Source organism: Haliotis asinina, chromosome 3 (genome assembly GCF_037392515.1).
Source record: "Haliotis asinina isolate JCU_RB_2024 chromosome 3, JCU_Hal_asi_v2, whole genome shotgun sequence".
Taxonomy (NCBI): Eukaryota; Metazoa; Mollusca; class Gastropoda; order Lepetellida; family Haliotidae; genus Haliotis; species Haliotis asinina.
Window position 1 is genome coordinate 9,913,100 of NC_090282.1, and position 21,487 is coordinate 9,934,586.

Consider the following 21,487-nt stretch of genomic DNA (forward strand, 5'->3'; position numbering starts at 1 on the left):
CCTAGACATAAGACAGTCAGAATTAACCTTACGTGATATTGGAACCCTGCCCATGTGTCACTGGTGAATGTGCTCATTGTGATGAATGGTTGACACAAACACCAAGAGGTACATGACATGTAAAACACCTTATTACCCTTGTTTAGACGTTGTAATCAGTTCCTCTGTAGTCTTGAGTAGTATTCAACTTGCAAACATGTGCCAAGACATTGTGCAGCGTTCTGTCCGCTCCCCGCTATCTCTACGGTTCAAGCTCCTAAGAGCGAAACGCTGTCGCTCAATGTATCATAACAGTTACTTTAGATGTACGGGATGCAGACAGCCTGCAATATAGAACTGTCATTTGCGGTCATGGCGACCTACCATTTTTTTTTTCAAATTGTAATCGATACGCACTGAGATTAAACAGATTTATTGTAGGCTTGTCCGTCAGGGAATAATGTTTGGTATGCGCTCCGTTGACTTCGGGTACAAGCTTCCAGGGGGTAACTCGAAATGTATTCCTTTAGTCAAGTCTATGTCTACAGTACAAAATGCCGTGTATCACATACAAATACTAACGGTGGAGTATAGTGTGGGGTATCACAACGTCATCTGTCATTCCGGAAGAGACAATCGTGATGGTGCATGAGGTTTTAATGATCGATCTGACATTCTGTGGCCTAAACCCCGGCGATCGATAAAACAAACTTGATATACATATTGAAATGTTACAGATGTGGGTAATTATAGCTAATTGTACATTAAATATCTACAACACGCGTTGAAATGTATATAGTTCTATAATGTTTGTATAGTTAACAAGTGAATAGCTGAGTTTCGTTTTACGCCACTATTAACAATATTCTAGCAATATCAGGACGGGAGACAGTAGAAATGGGTTTCATACATGGGCTTGTGGAGAATTGAACAGGGGTCTGCGGCCTTGACCACTGGACTATCCTGACTGCCTGTAATGTGTATATAGACAGATATGTATGAGTTTAAATGTTTGCACAATTAGTATTACAACAGTTCAATGTTCTCCAGTGTTCTGAGGATGACGACAGGCGAACTTCGGGTCGCCTCGATACAGTGACATGATATTACTTAGAACGTAGTTGAATGTATTATGCCGTGGAATGTGTACTGAGTATTGTCTAAGTGTTATATGGATGGCATTGATGGTGTGTCGCATACCTGTACGCAAAGGTTGGTAGCAACATTGGAGAGCTTACCGTGATATTCTTATAACTGTTGTGCATAATGGAAAAACACTATTTCTACCTTAAAATTCCACGTGACCTGAAACTCGGAATGTGTACAGCAACGCAAATAGTAATAAACATGAATATTCTTATAACATATGTTCCCGAAACTACATTAGTTATGAAAATATGGTATTTTTGGATAGTTTATATGAATATTTAATCTGATATAATGAGGATGGCGTTAATAGGACTGTGTAATCCTAACTGCCTCGATAATGCACATGTGATTGTTCTGTAGCAGGCCTATCAGTATATACTATCTATGATATAACAGTCAGGCTAGCTATTCTCGAACGTTCGTAGCCCTACGAAATTCTTAAGCCCGTTCTTAACACATTGGCTACGATCAAAGTTAGGAATTCTTAGGGCTACGAACGTTTCGAGAATAAGGGCTTTCGAGAAGAGGTTTCGAGAACAAGTTCCATTACTGTTTTGTACGTAAATATCTCTCCTGTAGAAAATCCACATTCACCAGGATTTTCATTTTCTATACAGCTCAGGTCCGTATTGTTCCTCACTGTCTGTACAGCTACCGAGCGTATAATTATATTGTTCCTCATTGTGTGTATACTGTTTATCACTGCATTGATCGGATCCATATTGTTCCTTATTGTCTGTGTAGATCAGGTCCATATTGTTCCTCATTTTCTGTGTTGGTCGGGTCCCTATTGTTCATCACTGTCTGTATTGATCGATCCGTGTTGTCCCTTATTTATTTGATCGGTTCCGTATCTTCTTCATATTACAGACCGGATCCGTATTGTTTCTCATTGTACACACAGGTTCTTTATTGTCTGTACAGATCGGAACCAAACTGGTCTTCTTTCCCTGGGCAGGTACGGGACAAGCAAAGTCCCGTAGTAAAATGTCACCTTTGGGTCTCTCATTTCTAAATGTCAAGACGTTAATGTTGATCTTCATAGCATTGCAAAAAACAGTCTATGTACCTACTAAAGTAGTGAAAACGTGTTGGTGTTGTTGGTGGTGTTGCTATTGTTGTTACACTAAGCCGATATATACACCTGGAAATTAATCAAGCAACACCCCAATTTTTTCTATTGGAGCAACTTTGAAGTGTTCTGACAATCAAAATATGCCGGGTTGATATAGTTTGACACTTTTTTATTCAACAGACGATCTCTGACAAACAACTTAAAGGGAAAAAGTATCAAGACTTTGCTTTATTGCAACGAAATCCAAATTCTTAAAACTGTCTTAAATTCATGAAAAAATGGACACAATTTACTATTCATCCACAGACGTTGTTGTCAGGTGTATTAACACAAATGTCACATGGAAAGAAAGAACAGTCATCTGAGAGTCTGCACACCGACTTTCATCAATATCTAGTGTGTCCTCCCTGCGCACGCACCACCGATTCCAGACGCCTCCTCATTCCTTGGATGAGTCTCCGGATCTGATTCTGGGGGATCCTGTTCCACTCCTCATGCAGGGCAGCCGTCAATTCGTTGAGATTATGGACTGGTGGGTCTCTCTGCCTCACACGACGGCCAATAAAGTCCCACAAATGTTCAATGGGGTTGAGGTCAGGGCTCATGGCAGGCCATGGAATTCTGTCAATTGCATTTTGCCGCAACAAATCATTTACAGCATGCGCCCTGTGAGGTCTAGCATTGTCGTCCATAAATATGGGTCTCGTTGCCAGAGGATGGTTCTCAAAATGAGGTACCACAGCCCTGTCAAGAACCTCCTGTTGGTAACGAACACCGTTAAGGTTGCCACGGATGGTAATGATATCCAACTTGCAGTTCATGGAAATGCACCCCCATACCATAACGGAACCTCCCCCAAAGGCCACAGTCTCCTGGATGTTCCGTGGAGCCATTGCTGTGTTCCTCTGCCTCCAGACCCGAGTACGACCGTCCACCATGTGCAGCAAGAACCGGCTCTCATCTGAGAAATGGACCTTCCTCCAAGAGGCAATGTTCCAGTGCAAACGGTCATTACACCAGGCCAGTCGGGCTGCCTTATGGGCTGGAGACAGTCTGGGTCGCTTGATTGGCCTCCTTGCCCGGTATCCTGCAGCTTTCAGACGATTCCGAACAGTCCTGTTCGAGATGGGTCTCCCTGGAAGCCACTCCTGTCTCAACCGAGAGCTCGAGTCGAAGGACCTGCGCCGTACAAGTCTCAGTAAAGCTCTGTCCTCCCGGACTGTGGTCTTCCTGGGTCTTCCTGGTCTAGGCAGGTCTTTAACTTCATTAGTGGCCCGGTATTTTTTCAAAAGTTTTGAAATTATGGAATGATGTCGTCCGATTTGAGTCCCGATTTGTCTTAGAGACATACCAGCATTCCTCATGCCGATTATTTGCCAACGAGTGGCCTCTGATAATTTCCTACGTGCCATGACATTGAAATGAATGAAAAACCGAATGCAATCGACAACCTGCGCTTGTAAACACCCCAGGGAAAAAGTGCATTTTTCGAAAGTTGAGGTTAAAGCAATGCACGTGCGCTGTGCAAGCTTCACGCGCGTCATATCAACCCATGAAAAGCTCATGCTGTATGTCAATACATCAAAATTGAATAATCAATCATCAAAATTACTTCGTTAAACTTTGTTAAGTTTTTATGTGTCTTTGAATTTGGTGTTGCTTAATTAATTTCCATATGTATATATATATTGTTTGTTTACAATACTGATCTGCTTACTCCTCGTGTATGTACCTGTATTACGCCAGGTCTGCCTATATGAATGTATGCATGTTGATTTAGAATGTATAGGAAGCGATGAGCCAGTGTGCATCTGTCATCGTAACTACAATTGATTAAATTTGACATATACGTAATTGTGTTGGCGTTCTTTTACATTCACGAAGCAGGATCACCCAAGTTCCATATTATTAACAGTTTGGGGTGGTCAATGATACTTAAATATTCAAAATATTAGCAGTAATAAATTATTAAATAATGGACAGACAAACAGGCTTGGCTAATACAAAGAACCTTTTGTATTTGAATTATGATTTCTTAAATATAACTTGATACCATCACGGAACAATATTAAATACTCATTTTAGGCCTCCCGTTTCTTCGACTTGTTTAAAATATATCTTCCTTTGTACACTGATGTTTATTCATCAGCCTATGCTTTAAGTAAACTCATTCCTGAAATAACCAACTGTGTGAGGTACAAGAAAAATATTTCTGGAAACGCGTCAATATTGGAATGTAACCATTTTGAGACAACAGAAACCGTCTCATTTGCTACGTTGCTGGGTGACAGCGTTAAAATTCGTTGCAACGACGTTTTGGGGAAAAGCGTTCATAAACCAACTTGCAAATGTAAGACAAGGAGATATATTGTTTTGCTGTGAAGACGTGTCATGTGGACCTAACTGTGTGTACATGTGTCGTATTGCCATGCGACGGGGTCAGAGTGGCATACCTTCAAGTGTTACTAGCGCGGATTAAACCAACTGACATTTATCATGACTCAAAGCAACACTTGTACCAAGATCCTCCCAGGACACTGTTGGTATCTTGGGTTTTCTTATCTATGCATTTGACTTCAGACATACCATAAGTGTCTCTCTACAGTAAGTTTACAATATTTTCTTTTGTTTATAATGTGCATACCACATCTGTCTCTCCACACAGTAATTTACAATATTTTGTTTTGGTGGTAATGTACATACTATATCTGTCTCTCCACACAATAAGATGACTGTGTGTATTGATAATGTACATGTCATATCTGTGATACGAATACGTTTACCTGAACATGTAATAAGCATGCCGTTCAAATCTCTTCAAAAGGTCTTTTGGATGTCTACAGCTCTTGCTTACATAGCATGTTATGTTCTAGAGAGTATATGTAAAAACTATCTATTTGTTCTGTCGAGAGACAGTGGGTAGTTAACAAGGTAAGTGTTTGAGTAGGTGAAAAAGTTAGTGTTTGAATAGGTGAAAGGGTCAGTGCTTGGGCGAGTGAAAGGGTTAGTCTTTGGGTAGGTGAAAAAGTTAGTGTTTGAATAGGTGAAAGGGTCAGTGCTTGGGCGAGTGAAAGGGTTAGTCTTTGGGTAGGTGAAAAAGTTAGTGTTTGAATAGGTGAAAGGGTCAGTGCTTGGGCGAGTGAAAGGGTTAGTCTTTGGGTAGGTCAAACGGTTAGTGTTTGGTAGGTGGAAGGGATAGTGTTCGGGTAGGTGAAAGGATTAGTGTTCGGTCATCGTGTGGTAGGTGGAAGGACCAGTGTTTGGGTAGGTGGAAGGACTATTGTAGGTGAAAGGGTTAATGTTTGGGCAAGTGGAAGGGATAGTGTTTGGGTAGGTGAAAGGGTTAGTGTTTGGCCATCGTTTGGTAGATGGAAGGATCAGTGTTTGGGTAGGTGGAAGGGCTATTGTAGGTGAAAGGGTTAATGTTTGGACATGTGGAAGGGCTATTGTAGGTGGAAGGGTTAATGTTTGGGTAGGTGGTAGGACCATTTTAGTGGAATGGTTAATGTTTGGATAGGTGGAAGGGCTATTGTAGGTGAAAGGGTTAATGTTTGGTTAGGTGGAAGCGCTATTATAGGTGGAAGGGTTAATGTTTGGGTAGGTGGAAGGACTGTTGTAGGTGAAAGGGTTAATGTTTGGATAGGTGGAAGGGCAGTTGTAGGTGAAGAGTTAACGTTTGGGTTACTGTTTGGATAGGTGGAAGGGTTGTTGTAGGTGAAGAGTTAACGTTTGGGTTACTGTTTGGATAGGTGGAAGGGTTGTTGTAGGTGAAAGGGTCAGTATTTGGGTAGGTGGAAGGGCTGTTGTAGGTGAAAGGGTTAATGTTTGGTTAGCTGAAAGGAGTAGTATTTGGCATGTCACGCTAATGATACAGAAGGCACTAAGACACATTATTCAAAAGAGGTTTACACCCGATTTCGGTATGAAACATCAAAGATAGTAATATGAAGCAATATACTCTGACAGTAGTAAAAATAAGATAATGGTCAAACTACCACTGGACGGAACGGTGACAGTTTCACATGTCCAAACTAAATACTGAAACATGGTCTTTTTCGTTTGCCAAGTGTGATGTTATGGGTCCTTATCTCCTTACTGAGGAGGATATGGGTTTACCCCCTTAGTTCACGTCACATAATACACAAGGTGCGCCATATTGAGCCCTTCCCACAGTTGACCCGTCATGCTTGCCGGTGCCTGGACATATCGAACGAGTTGGTCGACATTAGACTGACTGTCTCTGAACATGTAGAAGTTCTGTAGAAACACACGAGTCACCATAACCTGGAAAGGAGACCATGTGCAATGTTGTGATTAAAAACAGCGGCAATTCGACTTGTTTCCTTATGAACTATATCATTACACCACGGGCTGGGTGGACGTAATGGGAATATGAGACAGATACCCATGGACTGTGAGACAGACTACTTATCTCCTGTGCAGAGTGTGTGAGCGATTCAAACATATGGTGTCGTCACGGAGCTTCGTTGACCAACTTAGAGTACCCTGTAACAGAATATGACCGAGACTGGTGGTTGTGTGGTGTTTGACGTTTCGCACTTCGAGAGGTTGTGCGTGTATCTATCTAAATCGAAAGTTAATCAACTCAGATCAACACATAAATGCAAATCCTTTGAAAAGAGATCTATTTGTATAAATGGGGAGGTGGGGTGATCTAATGGTTAAATCGTCCTCTCTTCACACCAAAAGCCCCGCCACGAATTATTATACAATCGACTGCCACATACTTACATGGGAAACAAATATGATGTCTTTGTAAAAGTGTTAAACTGATATTTATCACATGCACGAAACGAAAATTTATGTTTCTGTTGGGACTATTTGCGCAGAGAAACTGATGTTCAACATGTATTCAACACAAAACATGTACGTGTATTCCACACACACACATACTACAATTACTCAACATGTCCATTTAGACAAGAAGAGTAATTCAATTTTCACTTTAAACCAATAACGTTATGTCAACAATACCGTGACATGTAAACTGTAGAATGACGTCATAGCTTGACGTCATAGTAACTCAAGTCAATATGACTTTTGTTGGATCTTGGTTTGAGTCAATTTATAGTTAAAATGGATAAATTGTCATTGAAACGACCGCACGTTATCAGAAATGAGAGGGCCACTGTAGCTTGATAATGACCACAAAATGGCCACTTTTTTAAAGGATAGCAACTTCTTGAGTTTATTTTCACGACGTTTCGGGGCTTATCCTAGCCCCCTCACCAGGTTGAGCTGAACTGAACAGTAAGGCTTAATTGTTAACTCTGCCCATGACCTCACGATGCTTATGACGTCACAATGCTATGACAACATGATACCAGTAGCTAACAGGAATGCTATGACAACATACAAGAATTAGTAGTGAATGGTTACAACTAACATGACTCACAGAATGAATACATCTTATTTGGATATATAGTAGTGTTGTTGGATTAAATTAGAAATGACAGATCCTTATTATACCAAACCGTAAGTTTAGACATGTACAGAGATTTTTGATAAATGTATTACAAGTATAGCATTATTGTTCATCCATGGGTGCTCTTGTCAGTCGTTTTTACTATAATGTTTGGGTGATGCACTAAGGAGGTAAAACCCTAGATCTCTGGTGATCTCCGGTACTAATCTTCTAATGAAGATTGACTCAAGAAGTTTCCTTTTCCGCCAAATATTGACGATGGACACCAAGATTTGAGAGTGTTGCCAGTTGATTTTGATTTTCTGAGAGTGCAGATTTAAGATCAGATTTTTCAAAGTGAAGTTTTGTGTTCTTTTGGTGTAATGTTGAAAGGCAGGCAAGTTTCTCCAATGTAGCTGCTTCCACAAATACAAGAAATTTGGTATATACATCCCCTGGAATTGGACTCATTCTGGTTACTGCCACCTCTCTCATTTGCTCTCAGGATGGTTTTTAAAGTTTTATCAGAATAAAATGTCACATCCAAACTTGTTATTCTTCTAATGAGTCGGCTGATGTGATGGCTAATCTGGCCTTGGTATGGAATGTTAATCCTGATGGGTGCTGGTTCAGTTTTCCTTCGTCGGGCAGTTGACGAAAGACCTCGGGCTTCTGCAAATGATAAAATAGCGTTAGCGGTGTGCAGCTTGACCTGAGCTACTTTACATATGCATGAGCCGGGAGGTCAAACGAGCTCGCTGCCTAAAAGCCCGAATGGGAAACATTAAACCGTCTACAGCTGATTGTTTAGAGAATGTTAGCACATTGCTGACGATCTCGCGACTCTGAGATGTCAAACACCGACCTTGTTTCGGCTGTTCTGTCATGTTAACAATCAACTGACAATTGCGCACCCCTTCACAATAATAGACCCGACCAATTGTGACACGGTCACGCAATGCATTAGTATTCACTTGATCAGGTCAAGCTAAACAACCTGTGCCTGTTATTTAGGTAAACCAAATTATTAACCGTTCACCCTACAATTGCCTTGTTAGCACGGACACTGAACGGAAGGTGCAATACCTGGCGTGGTCGGACGCCTTGTCCTCATGACTACTGACCATGATTCCGGTGGCAAGTTGACCAAGTACGGATGTCATCCGTAGGCAGCCCCTCCACGCCCTCCTACACAGGCAGTCAGCTTTAATGTAGATCTGAACTAAACGTACACACTGAGATGTAGAGTATGTAGACTACTGCAGCACGAAGATTACACAACATTCCAATGATCAGGCTTACTGCCGAATTCACGACAGCATTAAAGTACAAACTTCAACAACCATGCTCTTCTGTTAGGGGGGTATTGAGATCAGCTGTTGACAACAAGGAGATTTTGAGACACATTCTTTGGCGCCATACGCATGCGTTCGTGATTCAGATGGTGTTTTTGTACGATTGTACTACAGTATTTGCGTTCTGAGTACAGTGTGTGGGGAAAACTCGTGACAATTAAGAATCTATACTTGGCATTTACCCGTACGTTTGATTTAGTATGCACCAGAGACCATATACCGATATATGGTCTCTGGTATGCACGTGTCGTAACATCTGTTATATGCACAACCAACACAAACATCCTATGCTGCTGTGAGTGAGATGAGTGGCGTGGCGTTGAGTGATGTATCAGATACATCATGACGCGTCATCTCTCCATGCATGAGGAAAGCCGGAAGTGATACAAGCCTTAGCGTGTACTATCTGCATATGGCCGGAGGTTACAAATAAGAAACATGGCGACGCTAGAACGCCCGCAACTCTGTGAAGCGACTTCCGCCAACTGGTATCTATATCTTATGCTGGAAACACCATCCGTACATAGCATTTTCAGTGAAATATCGTTCATTCGAAAACTGTATTGCTCAATAAACAGTTTATGTTTTCGGAACCATGGTCTATGATCTTCGCTCCTGTTGAGTCTGTCCTTTTGTCTCGAACACGGAACACTTGACATTACTTAAATGTCCACCGGATTTCCAGGTGACTTTGCACTTTGACGAACACGGACACACAATATAGAACTATATTTGTAGTTTATCTTCTCTTATACACTCTCGCTGAGAATTCACATCGGCATCAATCACTTTGTGTCAAACCTCGATTGTTTCAGGGTCAACCTATCGATTGTGGAAAGTAAGGTGTGTGACTGATAAGTAAAGCATTAAAGTGGCTTAAATATAGAGCGCAAGGCCTAGCGCAAATGTTTCTACGTCTAAGACAAGCATACCGGTTGAACGTTACGCCTGGGCGGACATTTTACCAACGCCCGGGCTAGAATTTACGTCCGACACACGAATACGGCCACTGGACGTGCAAGCGATAAACATGCATCCATTAGTGAGGTTCCTTCTCAGAAATACACAGAAACATTGCTCACCAATGGCCAGTACTGTTCTGTAATCATGTAGACGTTTTGATCTTGCCACACAGGCAACGGGTTATCACACCTACCATCGTCATAGCCATGAGAACTTGTCAACCGAGGGAGGAAGCATGAAGTGAAAATTTATGTCGCTTAATACAATGAAAACAATGCCGGCTATTGTTGATACTATAAGTTACGGTAAGTTAATTCTTCCCGTGTTTCAGTCCGTGATTGATTACTTTGACAGAGATTACTTGATCCGCACTAGCAAGAAATATTAAGTCAAAAGATGGGGTTGGCACACAGAACAGAACATGGTCCCTGTGTTACGTAGATTGACTGGAATAGATTGACAGAACATTTTGACAATAGCAATGAATCCGTTCAGTACCATCGGTGAAAGATGTTGTCGGTTTCACCCCGGACATCGCTTGACCATGTCCACGCCATGTCTAAAATGTCGAAATCATGTCAGTTTGGAATATCTTCGCAGGAGGCGGGGAAGAGCAATGGAAGACAGGAGAGATGCAGGTACCACACAACCGGTACGTCAAAATGCACAATATCCATAGCAATTCATTATAAGTCAAACATACCTATACGTCATCGTACTCATTTTACATATCTTCCCCAGTCATTCACCTGATAAAGAGAACAAGAATTAGCTCTGAAATGTGGTGTAAGGAATACAGCCAAGTTGTTATACACAAAAACGTGTCATGTTGTCATGTTCGTCCAACTTCTAAGTGCCTTTCAAGACCTTCCCCATTTAACTCTCGTATAATGTTTTGTTCAGGGTACATAGCGTGCATTGTATGCGTCTGCTAAAGGGCGCCTAAAAGATGAATTGAATACCTGGCACGCTATGATATTCAGTGTTGCCTTTCCCCTATATAACAATACATGTGCTTTCTCTTTGTGTGTGTGTGCGCGCGCGAGCGTGTGGATGTGTTAGTTTGTGTGCGTGCGCATGTGTGTGGTTATATGTGCAAGGCAGAGGAACAAGTGTACCAGTCTCAACTTCTTTTGGCATATCAATGTAAGAGGTACCTTATTCACGACACTACTGAAACAACTTACTCAACGGAATATTTTGAGTAGACATCTATACTCGATACACGATATCATGACATCTTTTCTTCCAGACCAAAGACGTGCCATATTTAGTGAAGGACTACCCTCGACCAGCACCGCCTGTACAAAGGAAGCAGGATATCTTCGACCCCGATGATTTCACCGATATCCACACAACTCAGGTTTGTGAAACGGTAACATGAACATGAAACTGTGACATCATCTACTACATAATAACGGTAACATTAAAATGTCTTAAACATCATTTACAATCGAATATACCTCAAGCATTATTTATAATGATATTCATTTCGGAATAGGTAATATACCATTTATCCGTTAAGATACGGATTCGAAATGGTCTCGAAACACCAAGCGGCGATTAACGGGATCGAGCAGTTAGACTCGCTGACTTCGTCGACCCGTCATCGCATCTCGAACTCATGTTGTTAATCACTGGATTGTCTGGTTCAAACTCGATTATTTACAGACCGAGGTCACGTGGCTGGAATATTGTTGAGTGCGACGTTACACAACAAGCTAACATATAAACTAGCAAACTAATAGCCATTTGTATTTTTCATCGCAACTATTTCGTTTTTATCTAAAGTTGATACAAGAATTAGCGGTATCGATGTTGGTAAACTAGTAACTGAAGTCTTTCCATGGCCATGATAAATATCAGAATCAAAAAGTACAGTCCGATGTAGCCCGATTACGTCATGGGCATGAGTAATTCTTGTACACAGATACCAGATGAGAACCTGAGTGACTTCGCAGCCTTAGTGGGTCATCTGACAGACGGTCTGACTACTGACGTTCAGAAGGTCTGGGCCATCTTCTCTTGGATTGGAAACCAAAATGTTCTCGACACGAAGTACCCGGATGCAACAGACCCATACACCCCCAGAGCATTTCTTAAGGGAATTCAGGAGGATCCGTCATTATATGCTAAACTATTTGCCATCCTTTGCAGGTAACCAGTCGAAAAACGTGTAGAGTAATCATGAGTTTCTGGTTTAACAAAATACCGTATCGTCCGTGAATTAAAATAATCTATACTTTTCAGAGAGGCTGAAATCCCTTGTGTTGTTCTGAGTGGACGAGCGAAGGCCGGAAGGTACGAGGTGGGAGACAAAGAGATAGGATACAGTACATGGAATGCTGTGTATGTTGCGGAAGGGTGGAGGTTTGTCCACTGTAACTGGGCCTTCATCTCTGTCATTGGCAGTAACGTTGCCGGCTGGTTGAAGGTCGAGGAAGATGGGAAGAGAGTAACAGAAGATGCTGAAACTAGTGATGGCGAGAGGAAGCACGAAGCTGAGTTCAATGACAGCTACTTCCTCGTGGATCCAGACGTGTTCATCTACTTCTGTCGTCCAAAGCAAGACGCATGGCAGCTTTTGCGGTCCCCCATTTCTATTAAACGCTTCATAGCATTGCCTTTTGTGAGACCAGCATTTACAGAAACTGGTTTATCCTTCAGATCTGGACAGGAAGGAACCATCAGATCCAACATGGGGGAGTGCGACGTTATCATCAGAGCACAGAAAAGGACGTGCCAGTTCAACTACACCTTGTATTATAAGAAAGACTCCGGCAAGGAGTTTCCTGATGCCCAGGGCTCTGACAGGTATGTTGCGATGATCAACAGAAACCAAGATGGCGAAGTCAAGTTCAGAGTTCGTTTTCCAATAGAAGGTACATACAAACTTTCATTGTTCGTGAAAAAGAGCAAGGTGTTCTTGTGGATGTGTGACTTCAAGCTTGTATGTGAACAACGCAAGGCTGGTTGTGACCCTTTACCAGAAACCCCAGCTATCGGATGGGGACCGGGCATCACTGCACGATCGGAAGGTCTATACAACATATCCCACGATGATGGGATAATTGAATCCAAAGATGGGAAAAACATCGAAGTGTCGTTCAACGTAAAGGGGAAACAGAAAATCAAACCTCGTCTCAAGCATGCCCGTCTCCCTGACAAAAAGATGAAGCAGTTCATCTCAACATCGTTCCATAACGGCACCGTCAACATCAGACTGAGACCTGATGATGGGGAGTATGCCCTTGTGATTGACAATGAAAAGGAACATGCAGGTCAAAAGAATGTTCTTAACTACATTATCGAAGCAGGCGAGCCCAACAGAAGGCCAGTGGGATTCAGAGAGGTAGGACTGTTTGAAAGAGAAACTTATGTTTGCAAACAGCTGGTGTCATAGGAACTGGAAAGTGATAGTGATGCCTATGATAATATTCGGGCTAGCATATGAGCTGCTCTTAGCCGAGACTTCTTATGGAAATGGCCCTGTCGCTTTTATATTAAGCATGTATATCAGTCATTGTTTTAAACTATTTGATCCTTTAAAAAGGACGCAATTTACAGATGTCAACCTCTGAAATATGACAAACAAGACGTACATGTGTACAAGCACATTCTCCATAGTATTTCACCAGGGGAATGAAAGTGTTTTCTACACTTTATTTGATCCGTTAAATTATTCAGAATGATGTGTTTCAGAATGCCACAGAAGAAATGACGTGGCAGAGTGGTGAAGGTGGGGTGTTGTTTGTGTTTAGAATGTTTGAAAGAGATTGACGTGGCAGAGTGGTGTAGGTGGGGTGTTGTTTGTGTTTAGAATGCTATAGAGAGAATGACGTGACAGACTTGTGTAGGTGGGGTGTTGTTTGTGTTTAGAATGTTTGAGAGAGGTTGAAGTGGCAGAATGGTGCAGGTGGGGTGTTGTTTGTATTTAGAATGTTTGAGAGAAACTGACGTGACAGAGTGGTATCGGTGGGATGTCGTTTGTGTTTAGAATGTAAAAGCGTGAATGACGTGACAGACTTGTGTAGGTGGTGTGTTGATTGTGTTTAGAATGCTACAGAGAGAATGACGTGACAGATTTGTGTAGGTGGTGTGTTGTTTGTGTTTAGAATGTTTGAGAGAGATTGACGTGACCGACTTGTGTAGGTGGTGTGTTGTTTGTGTTTAGAATGTTTGAGAGAGATTGAAGTGGCAGAGTGATGTAGGTGGGATGTTGTTTGTATTTAGAATGTCTGAGAGAGATTGAAGTGGCAGAGTGGTGCAGGTGGGGTGTTGTCTGTATTTAGAATGTTTGAGAGAGAATAACTTAGCAGACTTGTGTAGGTGGGGTGGTGTTTGTGTTTAGAATGCTACAGAGAGAACGATGTGACAGACTTGTGTAGGTTAGGGTGTTGTTTGTATTTAGAATGCTACAGAGAGAATGACGTGACAGACTTGTGTAGGTGGGGTGTTGTTTGTGTTTAGAATGCTACAGAGAGAATGACTTAGCAGACTTGTGTAGGTGGGGTGTTGTTTCTGTTTAGAATGTTAGAGAAACTGACGTGACAGAGTGGCATCGGTGGGATGTCGTTTGTGTTTAGAATGTTAGAGCGTGAATGACGTGACAGACTTGTGTAGGTTAGGGTGTTGTTTGTATTTAGAATGCTACAGAGAGAATGACGTGACAGACTTATGTAGGTGGTGTGTTGTTTGTGTTTAGAATGCTACAGAGAGAATGACGTGACAGACTTGTGTAGGTGGGGTGTTGTTTCTGTTTAGAATGTTAGAGAAACTGACGTGACAGAGTGGTATCGGTGGGATGCCGTTTGTGTTTAGAATGTTAGAGCGTGAATGACTTGACAGACTTGTGTAGGTGGGGTGTTGTTTGTGTTTAGAATGCTACAGAGTGATTGACGTGACAGACTTGTGTAGGTGGTGTGTTGTTTGTGTTGAGAATGTTTGAGAGAGATTGACGTGGCAGAGTGGTGTAGGTGGGATGTTGTTTGTGTTTAGAATGCTACAGAGTGATTGACGTGACAGACTTGTGTAGGTGGGGTGTTGTTTGTGTTGAGAATGTTTGAGAGAGATTGAAGTGGCAGAATGGTGCAGGGGGCTGTTGTTTGTATTTAGAATGTTTGAGAGAGATTGAAGTGGCAGAGTGGTGTAGGTGGGGTGTTGTTTGTGTTTAGAATGCTAAAGAGAGAATGACGTGACAGACTTGTGTAGGTGGGGTGTTGTTTGTGTTGAGAATGTTTGAGAGAGATTGAAGTGGCAGAATGGTGCAGGGGGCTGTTGTTTGTATTTAGAATGTTTGAGAGAGATTGAAGTGGCAGAGTAGTGTAGGTGGGGTGTTGTTTGTGTTTAGAATGCTAAAGAGAGAATGACGTGACAGACTTGTGTAGGTTAGGGTGTTGTTTGTGTTTAGAATGTTTGAGAGAGATTGAAGTGGCAGAATGGTGCAGGGGGCTGTTGTTTGTATTTAGAATGTTTGAGAGAGATTGAAGTGGCAGAGTGGTGTAGGTGGTGTGTTGTTTGTGTTTAGAATGCTAAAGAGAGAATGACGTGACAGACTTTTGTAGGTGGGGTGTTGTTTGTGTTTAGAATGCTACAGAGAGAATGACGTGACAGACTTGTGTAGGTGGGGTGTTGTTTGTGTTTAGAATGTTAGAGAAACTGACGTAACAGAGTGGCATCGGTGGGATGTCGTTTGTGTTTAGAATGTTAGAGCGTGAATGACGTGACAGACTTGTGTAGGTTAGGGTGTTGTTTGTATTTAGAACGCTACAGAGAGAATGACGTGACAGACTTGTGTAGGTGGTGTGTTGTTTGTGTTTAGAATGCTACAGAGAGAATGACGTGACAGGCTTGTGTAGGTGGGGTGTTGTTTCTGTTTAGAATGTTAGAGAAACTGACGTGACAGAGTGGTATCGGTGGGATGCCGTTTGTGTTTAGAATGTTAAAGCGTGAATGACGTGACAGACTTGTGTAGGTGGGGTGTTGTTTGTGTTTAGAATGCTACAGAGAGAATGACGTGACATACTTGTGTAGGTGGTGTGTTGTTTGTGTTTAGAATGCTACAGGGAGAATGACGTGACAGACTTGTGTAGGTGGGATGTTGTTTGTGTTTAGAATGCTATAGAGAGAATGACGTGACAGACTTGTGTACGTGGGGTGTTGTTTCTGTTTAGAATGTTAGAGAAACTGACGTGACAGAGTGGTATCGGTGGTATGTCGTTTGTGTTTAGAATGTTAAAGCGTGAATGACGTGACAGACTTGTGTAGGTGGGGTGTTGTTTGTGTTTAGAATGCCACAGAGAGAATGACGTGACAGACTTGTGTAGGTGGTGTGTTGTTTGTGTTTAGAATGCTACAGGGAGAATGACGTGACAGACTTGTGTAGGTGGGATGTTGTTTGTGTTTAGAATGCTATAGAGAGAATGACGTGACAGACTTGTGTACGTGGGGTGTTGTTTCTGTTTAGAATGTTAGAGAAACTGACGTGACAGAGTGGTATCGGTGGGATGTCGTTTGTGTTTAGAATGCTACAGAGAGAATAACGTGACAGACTTGTGTAGGTGGAGTGTTGTTTGTGTTTAGAATGCTACAGAGAGAATGACTTACTGCTTGACAAGTATTAGATGAGTCACGACCTGACAAATGACCCCAGTTTGCATATATGGGAACACGGAACATTTCCAGAACTCCAGAACTCCAGAACATTTCATTTGAAACAAGAGGGAAACAGGTTGTCGTTTAAATATTAAAATGTTCAATTTCCTCGTGCGAATCGTGTCTTGCTTAACGAAATCTCTCTACGGGATACGTGATAAACAGTAGCAGTATTGATTTCACGCCACCGTCAGCGTGTATTACACGTGCTTAGTCCCCGACCTACCTCATGTACCTATAGTAGCCGAGGGTATTCGTCTACATTCCTTGCCCAGCCTACTTGTCACAAAGGCGTTTACTGCGCAGGCTCATCTAATGCGTGTCAAGCAGTAGCAGACTTGTGTAGGTGGGGTGTTGTTTGTGTTTAGAATGCTACAGAGAGAATGACGTGACATACTTGTGTAGGTTAGGGTGTTGTTTGTGTTTAGAATGCTACAGAGAGAATGACGTGACAGACTTGTGTAGGTGGGGTGTTGTTTGTGTTTAGAATGCTACAGAGAGAATGACGCGGCAGCAGCTGAAGGAGGCGACGAGAGAGAGACGAAAAGACGACATCATTGCCTACATCGCCAGATTCAATAAGATGAAGCTGGAGGACAAGGGACATCTTACAAAAGCCAGGCAGACTCTGGAGAGTATTGAGATCAGAGAAAGTATGTATTTTGTATGTTGTTCCTTGTTGTACGACGTCAGTATTCAACCAAAATACGACTAACGCATTCGCCATGACAAGTGCTCTGAAACCTTAAGATTTAAGGACCGCCTGCGTATTAGCAGTAAGTTTGATGTATTAAATTATTACGACACATAGTGAAATGAAAATCCTATGTTCAAACCATGTGAAACTTCAGGAAAGTATTATTATATTCCACTTGCTCTGGATCAAGGCACCTAATACTGCGACTACATAAGCAGCATCTAAATCGATAATCGATGTACACTGCGACTTGTCAAGAGACAGTTAAGACCAGTACTGTTTGTATGTTTGTATGTTTGTATGCTGTTTATGTCGTATTTAGATATAGTTCAGCTATATCGCGGCGGCATTATTACTTACAGGTGGGACACATTGGTGGTTGGTAGCCTCAACTCCTTTCTACACTGATGGAGTGCGATAGCGCACATTTTGCCGAATCAAAACCCCTAACAACCACTTGTTCATACGCCAATCATTAAAAACTTGCTTGCAAACTTGTAACATGAAGATTTGCTTGTGCATTAGCACCCTAGCAACCTGAACTCTTTGTTATATTTGATAAGTATGTACATGCTTCTGTAGGTAGGAAACAACTTGCCCATCGTTCCACTGCCTGTACTGGTGTGGAAATGTTCCTAAAAACAAATATTTCTGAATGTTGTTTCTTCTTGAAAGTGTTGAACTACAGTGAGCATCTCATTGTTCAAATTACACCAGTTTGTTCATACACCAGTCATTGAAGATTTGCTTGCATATTTCAGCACACAACTTAAATCTTTTGTCGGTAAAATCTATAAATGTTCGATATGTATGCAGCTCTGAGGTTCGCCTTGATGAGGGAGAGGTCTGACGAATTAGAGAAAGCGATAAGGCGAGCCCGATCATCAGATGTCGGCGTGAAGTTGGAAGCTGACTTAGAGAGAGCTGAATCAGCACTGAACAACCTTCTCCATCGCAACTCTGTGCCACGGCATCTATCAGCTGTCACCCAAAGAAACGTTGCCGAGCTGCGAGCCTTGAGAACACTGACCGTTCCCCTTCAAGAGATTTTCACTGCTCTTTTCTTGTTACTGGGAGAAAACAGATCCAGGCTACAGGTAAACACAAAAGAAGTAAGATTGTCTATTCTGTATTTACCTTCTCTGATCCCTTGCAATAAACAGATAAATAGCACCTTTTGCTAGGATGCATTACGTCCAGTATAACATTTGGGAGCACGTCCAGCAATGATAATGACATCAAGCTTGTAGCATATTGCCGATGTAATTGTTGCACACAATTGTTACTCGGAGGTGACTTTCAATTTTACCTCAGATTCAACATCTGTATTTAAATGCAAGAGTTTATTTTACAAAATATTAGAGCTGTTGTTTAAGCTGGTAACCAGTGATACGCCATCCGTCTAACCTCGGGATCTATGAAGATCCGAATAGAAGTGATCACCAACAACCCATCTATGTCGTGGGAGACGACGAACGGGATTGTCTGCAGCTGGTCAGGCTTGTTGATCTGGTAGATGACCGTCATAAATTCCCTGGGCAGATCAGCGCTCATGATGACAGTCAGTGGAATGTCTGTTCCAGACTATGTTGTCCATAGACTGCCACATAGGTGGAACGCTGTTGAGAGCCGAGTCAAACAACAGTCAAATCTAATGGTCCCTGTCATTAAATAATGGAATCTTAGAAATAGTCCCTAAGCACACCATTGAATCTTGGTCACTTCGTCATAGAATGCTGGTTCGTTGATAACCAGGTTATGTCAGTGTATAAAAGAATAACAATGGCATTAATAAGCAGATAACCCACTGTAGGCAGGTCTAACAGCAGGGGCAACAACACGGGCACAAATTGCGTATTTGGCACGATATAATTAGTTGGGTCTATCGGCATGATGTACAGGGATAACGTCTCATCCAGAACATTAATATAATACAGGATACGTATTCTTCCGTCCGAAGTGTTACGACCCGTGAATGTCCGGGGTAGAATAAACCTTCTGCAACCCATGCTTGCCATAACAGGTGACTATGCTTGTCGCAAGAGACGACTAATCGCGTGGTCAGGCTCGCTGACTTGGTTGACACATGTCATCGGGTCCCAGTTGTGCAGATAGATACTCATGCTGTTGATCACTGGATCGTCTGGTCCAGACTCAGTTATTTCCAGACCACCTTCATATGGCTGGAATATTGCTGAGCGCGGCGTAAAACTCAATTCACTTACTCACTGAAGTGTTACGAGTATCTGTTGCAGGACAGCGGCTACGTTTTGGCCTTGTTGAAGAGAAGTGGTCCAGATGGGTTACTGTCGCGGCTAGAACGATTCCAACCCAGTCAGGTTAAACCGGAAGTTGTACATGAAGCCAAGAAACTGTTGGAGAGGCATCAGGACGACAATGTGTCCCGAATCTGCGCTCCAGTCGGGAAAGTATATCAGAAGGTGGATATATAGTTGATGAAACCACAGTTATAGTTACATGTATGTGGATTCAAACACACACAGACTTAACATCATTACATATCAATACTAAATGGTGTCACTCTGTTACACTACCTGAGTTAATTCACTTTTTCAGGGCAAGGACCTTGTGGACCGTTACACATTGACGCGGTCACCTAGTATCCATAACGATGGCTCATCGTCTCCAGTCGTGGACGACCAGGAGGCGGACGATACAGATACAAACATACATTCTTCATCCCAGGTCAACTAAAACACGATTTGTAGTACACAAAGTATGCACTGGGGTTTAAAGCTCCCTTCTTTCTCAGTGAGGTGGACAGTATTCTCATTTTAGTTATGTGTACTGGCAACTGAAATCTCATGTGATATCATTGTTCTTTTTTTTCTTTGGCTTTAATGTTCTATTTGTTTCTGTTACGATACACTGAATCTTTATCTAGACAGGTCAATTATTTGAAAACGCTGTAATCGTCACGTGTTCAAAAAAAGCATTGTGACTATGAAAAAATATTCCGTTATGACGAGTGAGTGAGTAAGATTTTATGCCGCCTTGAGCAATGTTCCAACAATAACACGACAGGGACACCACAAATGGGCTTCACACATTGTACCCATGACGAAGATGCATTTGATCCGTTATGACGAAAACACGGGACCTGCACATACATTAAACAGGATATAAATCATTTCTTTCTTGATGTTTTAAGTCAATAAAGCGCTTAAGTTTATTCTGTGTGGTGCTGGCTTTGAATGGAATCTATGTTGTCCCTTGTTCGGGAACCATTTGGACGCATCAAGGTTTGCCATTGAAAGAAACCGAAAGACTCCAGCAATATTTGAACATGGATGTCCCTTTGAACATTGTAAGACCACAACATCCACGAGAGAATATAGGTCTGTATATTACCATTAAATATTTGACAAAACCAGGAACAGATCCCTCTAAAATAATAAAGTGACCCCATGTTTCTGAATCTGAAATTCGTAACCAAAGGAACTGATGCTGTACACTAAAGTTATGCTGAGACAAACGAATTTGTATCTGTACAAGCGTGTTAGTGTCGTTGTCGTTACACAACATCAGGCGTCCAGTGCCGTTATGCTTCACAACACCACAACCTTCATCTACATAAAACACCATTCATACCTGTACATGAATTACTTTCATTTACCTACATGTGAATATAGTGTACGCAAATGTATCATCTTCTACAGAATAGTCGACATCAGTTATGATACTTTTCTCGAGGAAACTGGACGCCTGGATTACGCTTTCAGAGAAACGAATGATGACTGACATGCCAAGCAGATAAGAGTCGTGTCCCTTCGTTAACGTTGTGGTTTCCGCTAGATAATAAACTTTACAAATATATAAATGAAACAACTGGAGAGAAAAGTGGTTTGTAGGTTCGCCTACCGAAGAAAACATATCGCTAGAACGCATCAACCCTCGATACAACAGATGATGCGTCCCATGTGAAAATGTGAAAATGTGAAAATGAAAATCACGTGACACGTGAAAAACGTTAAGTGCATTGTTATTATGACAAGGATTTGAAGGCTCGCCATCATTTACTGCAAGAGAAAAACACAAAGAAATGCCACGTCTTACAGCTGCAGAGAGCGAGCCATCGGAATGGTCCATATTGGGGCCATCCGTGCCTACATTGTAAGAATCTTCGATTGCTCGCTTGCTGTTGTAACTTACTTGAGGCGACGTTTCCG

At 42.0% G+C, this 21,487-nt stretch overlaps 1 protein-coding gene across 1 annotated transcript; it reads left to right on the plus strand.

The window, feature by feature from the left end:
- The first annotated feature begins 4,696 nt into the window (after positions 1–4,696).
- On the plus strand, positions 4,697–20,488 carry LOC137279202 (hillarin-like). The gene is made up of 9 exons (XM_067811699.1): positions 4,697–4,807; positions 10,547–10,598; positions 11,199–11,309; positions 11,877–12,103; positions 12,197–13,298; positions 17,088–17,253; positions 18,114–18,394; positions 19,553–19,738; positions 19,875–20,488. Exons 2-9 carry the CDS (start codon positions 10,563–10,565, stop codon positions 20,010–20,012), a joined length of 2,247 nt encoding a protein of 748 aa, XP_067667800.1. The 5' UTR covers positions 4,697–4,807; positions 10,547–10,562; the 3' UTR covers positions 20,013–20,488.
- The last annotated feature ends 999 nt before the right edge of the window (positions 20,489–21,487 follow it).

Bases quoted from the DNA above. Each gene is read 5' to 3' on its own strand.
- LOC137279202 (XM_067811699.1), top strand. From the start codon at position 10,563: ATGGAAGACAGGAGAGATGCAGGTACCACACAACCG. The intron at 11,310-11,876 runs GTTTGTGAAACG...TCTTGTACACAG, and splicing joins CCGATATCCACACAACTCAG to ATACCAGATGAGAACCTGAG. The intron at 12,104-12,196 runs GTAACCAGTCGA...TATACTTTTCAG, and splicing joins CTATTTGCCATCCTTTGCAG to AGAGGCTGAAATCCCTTGTG.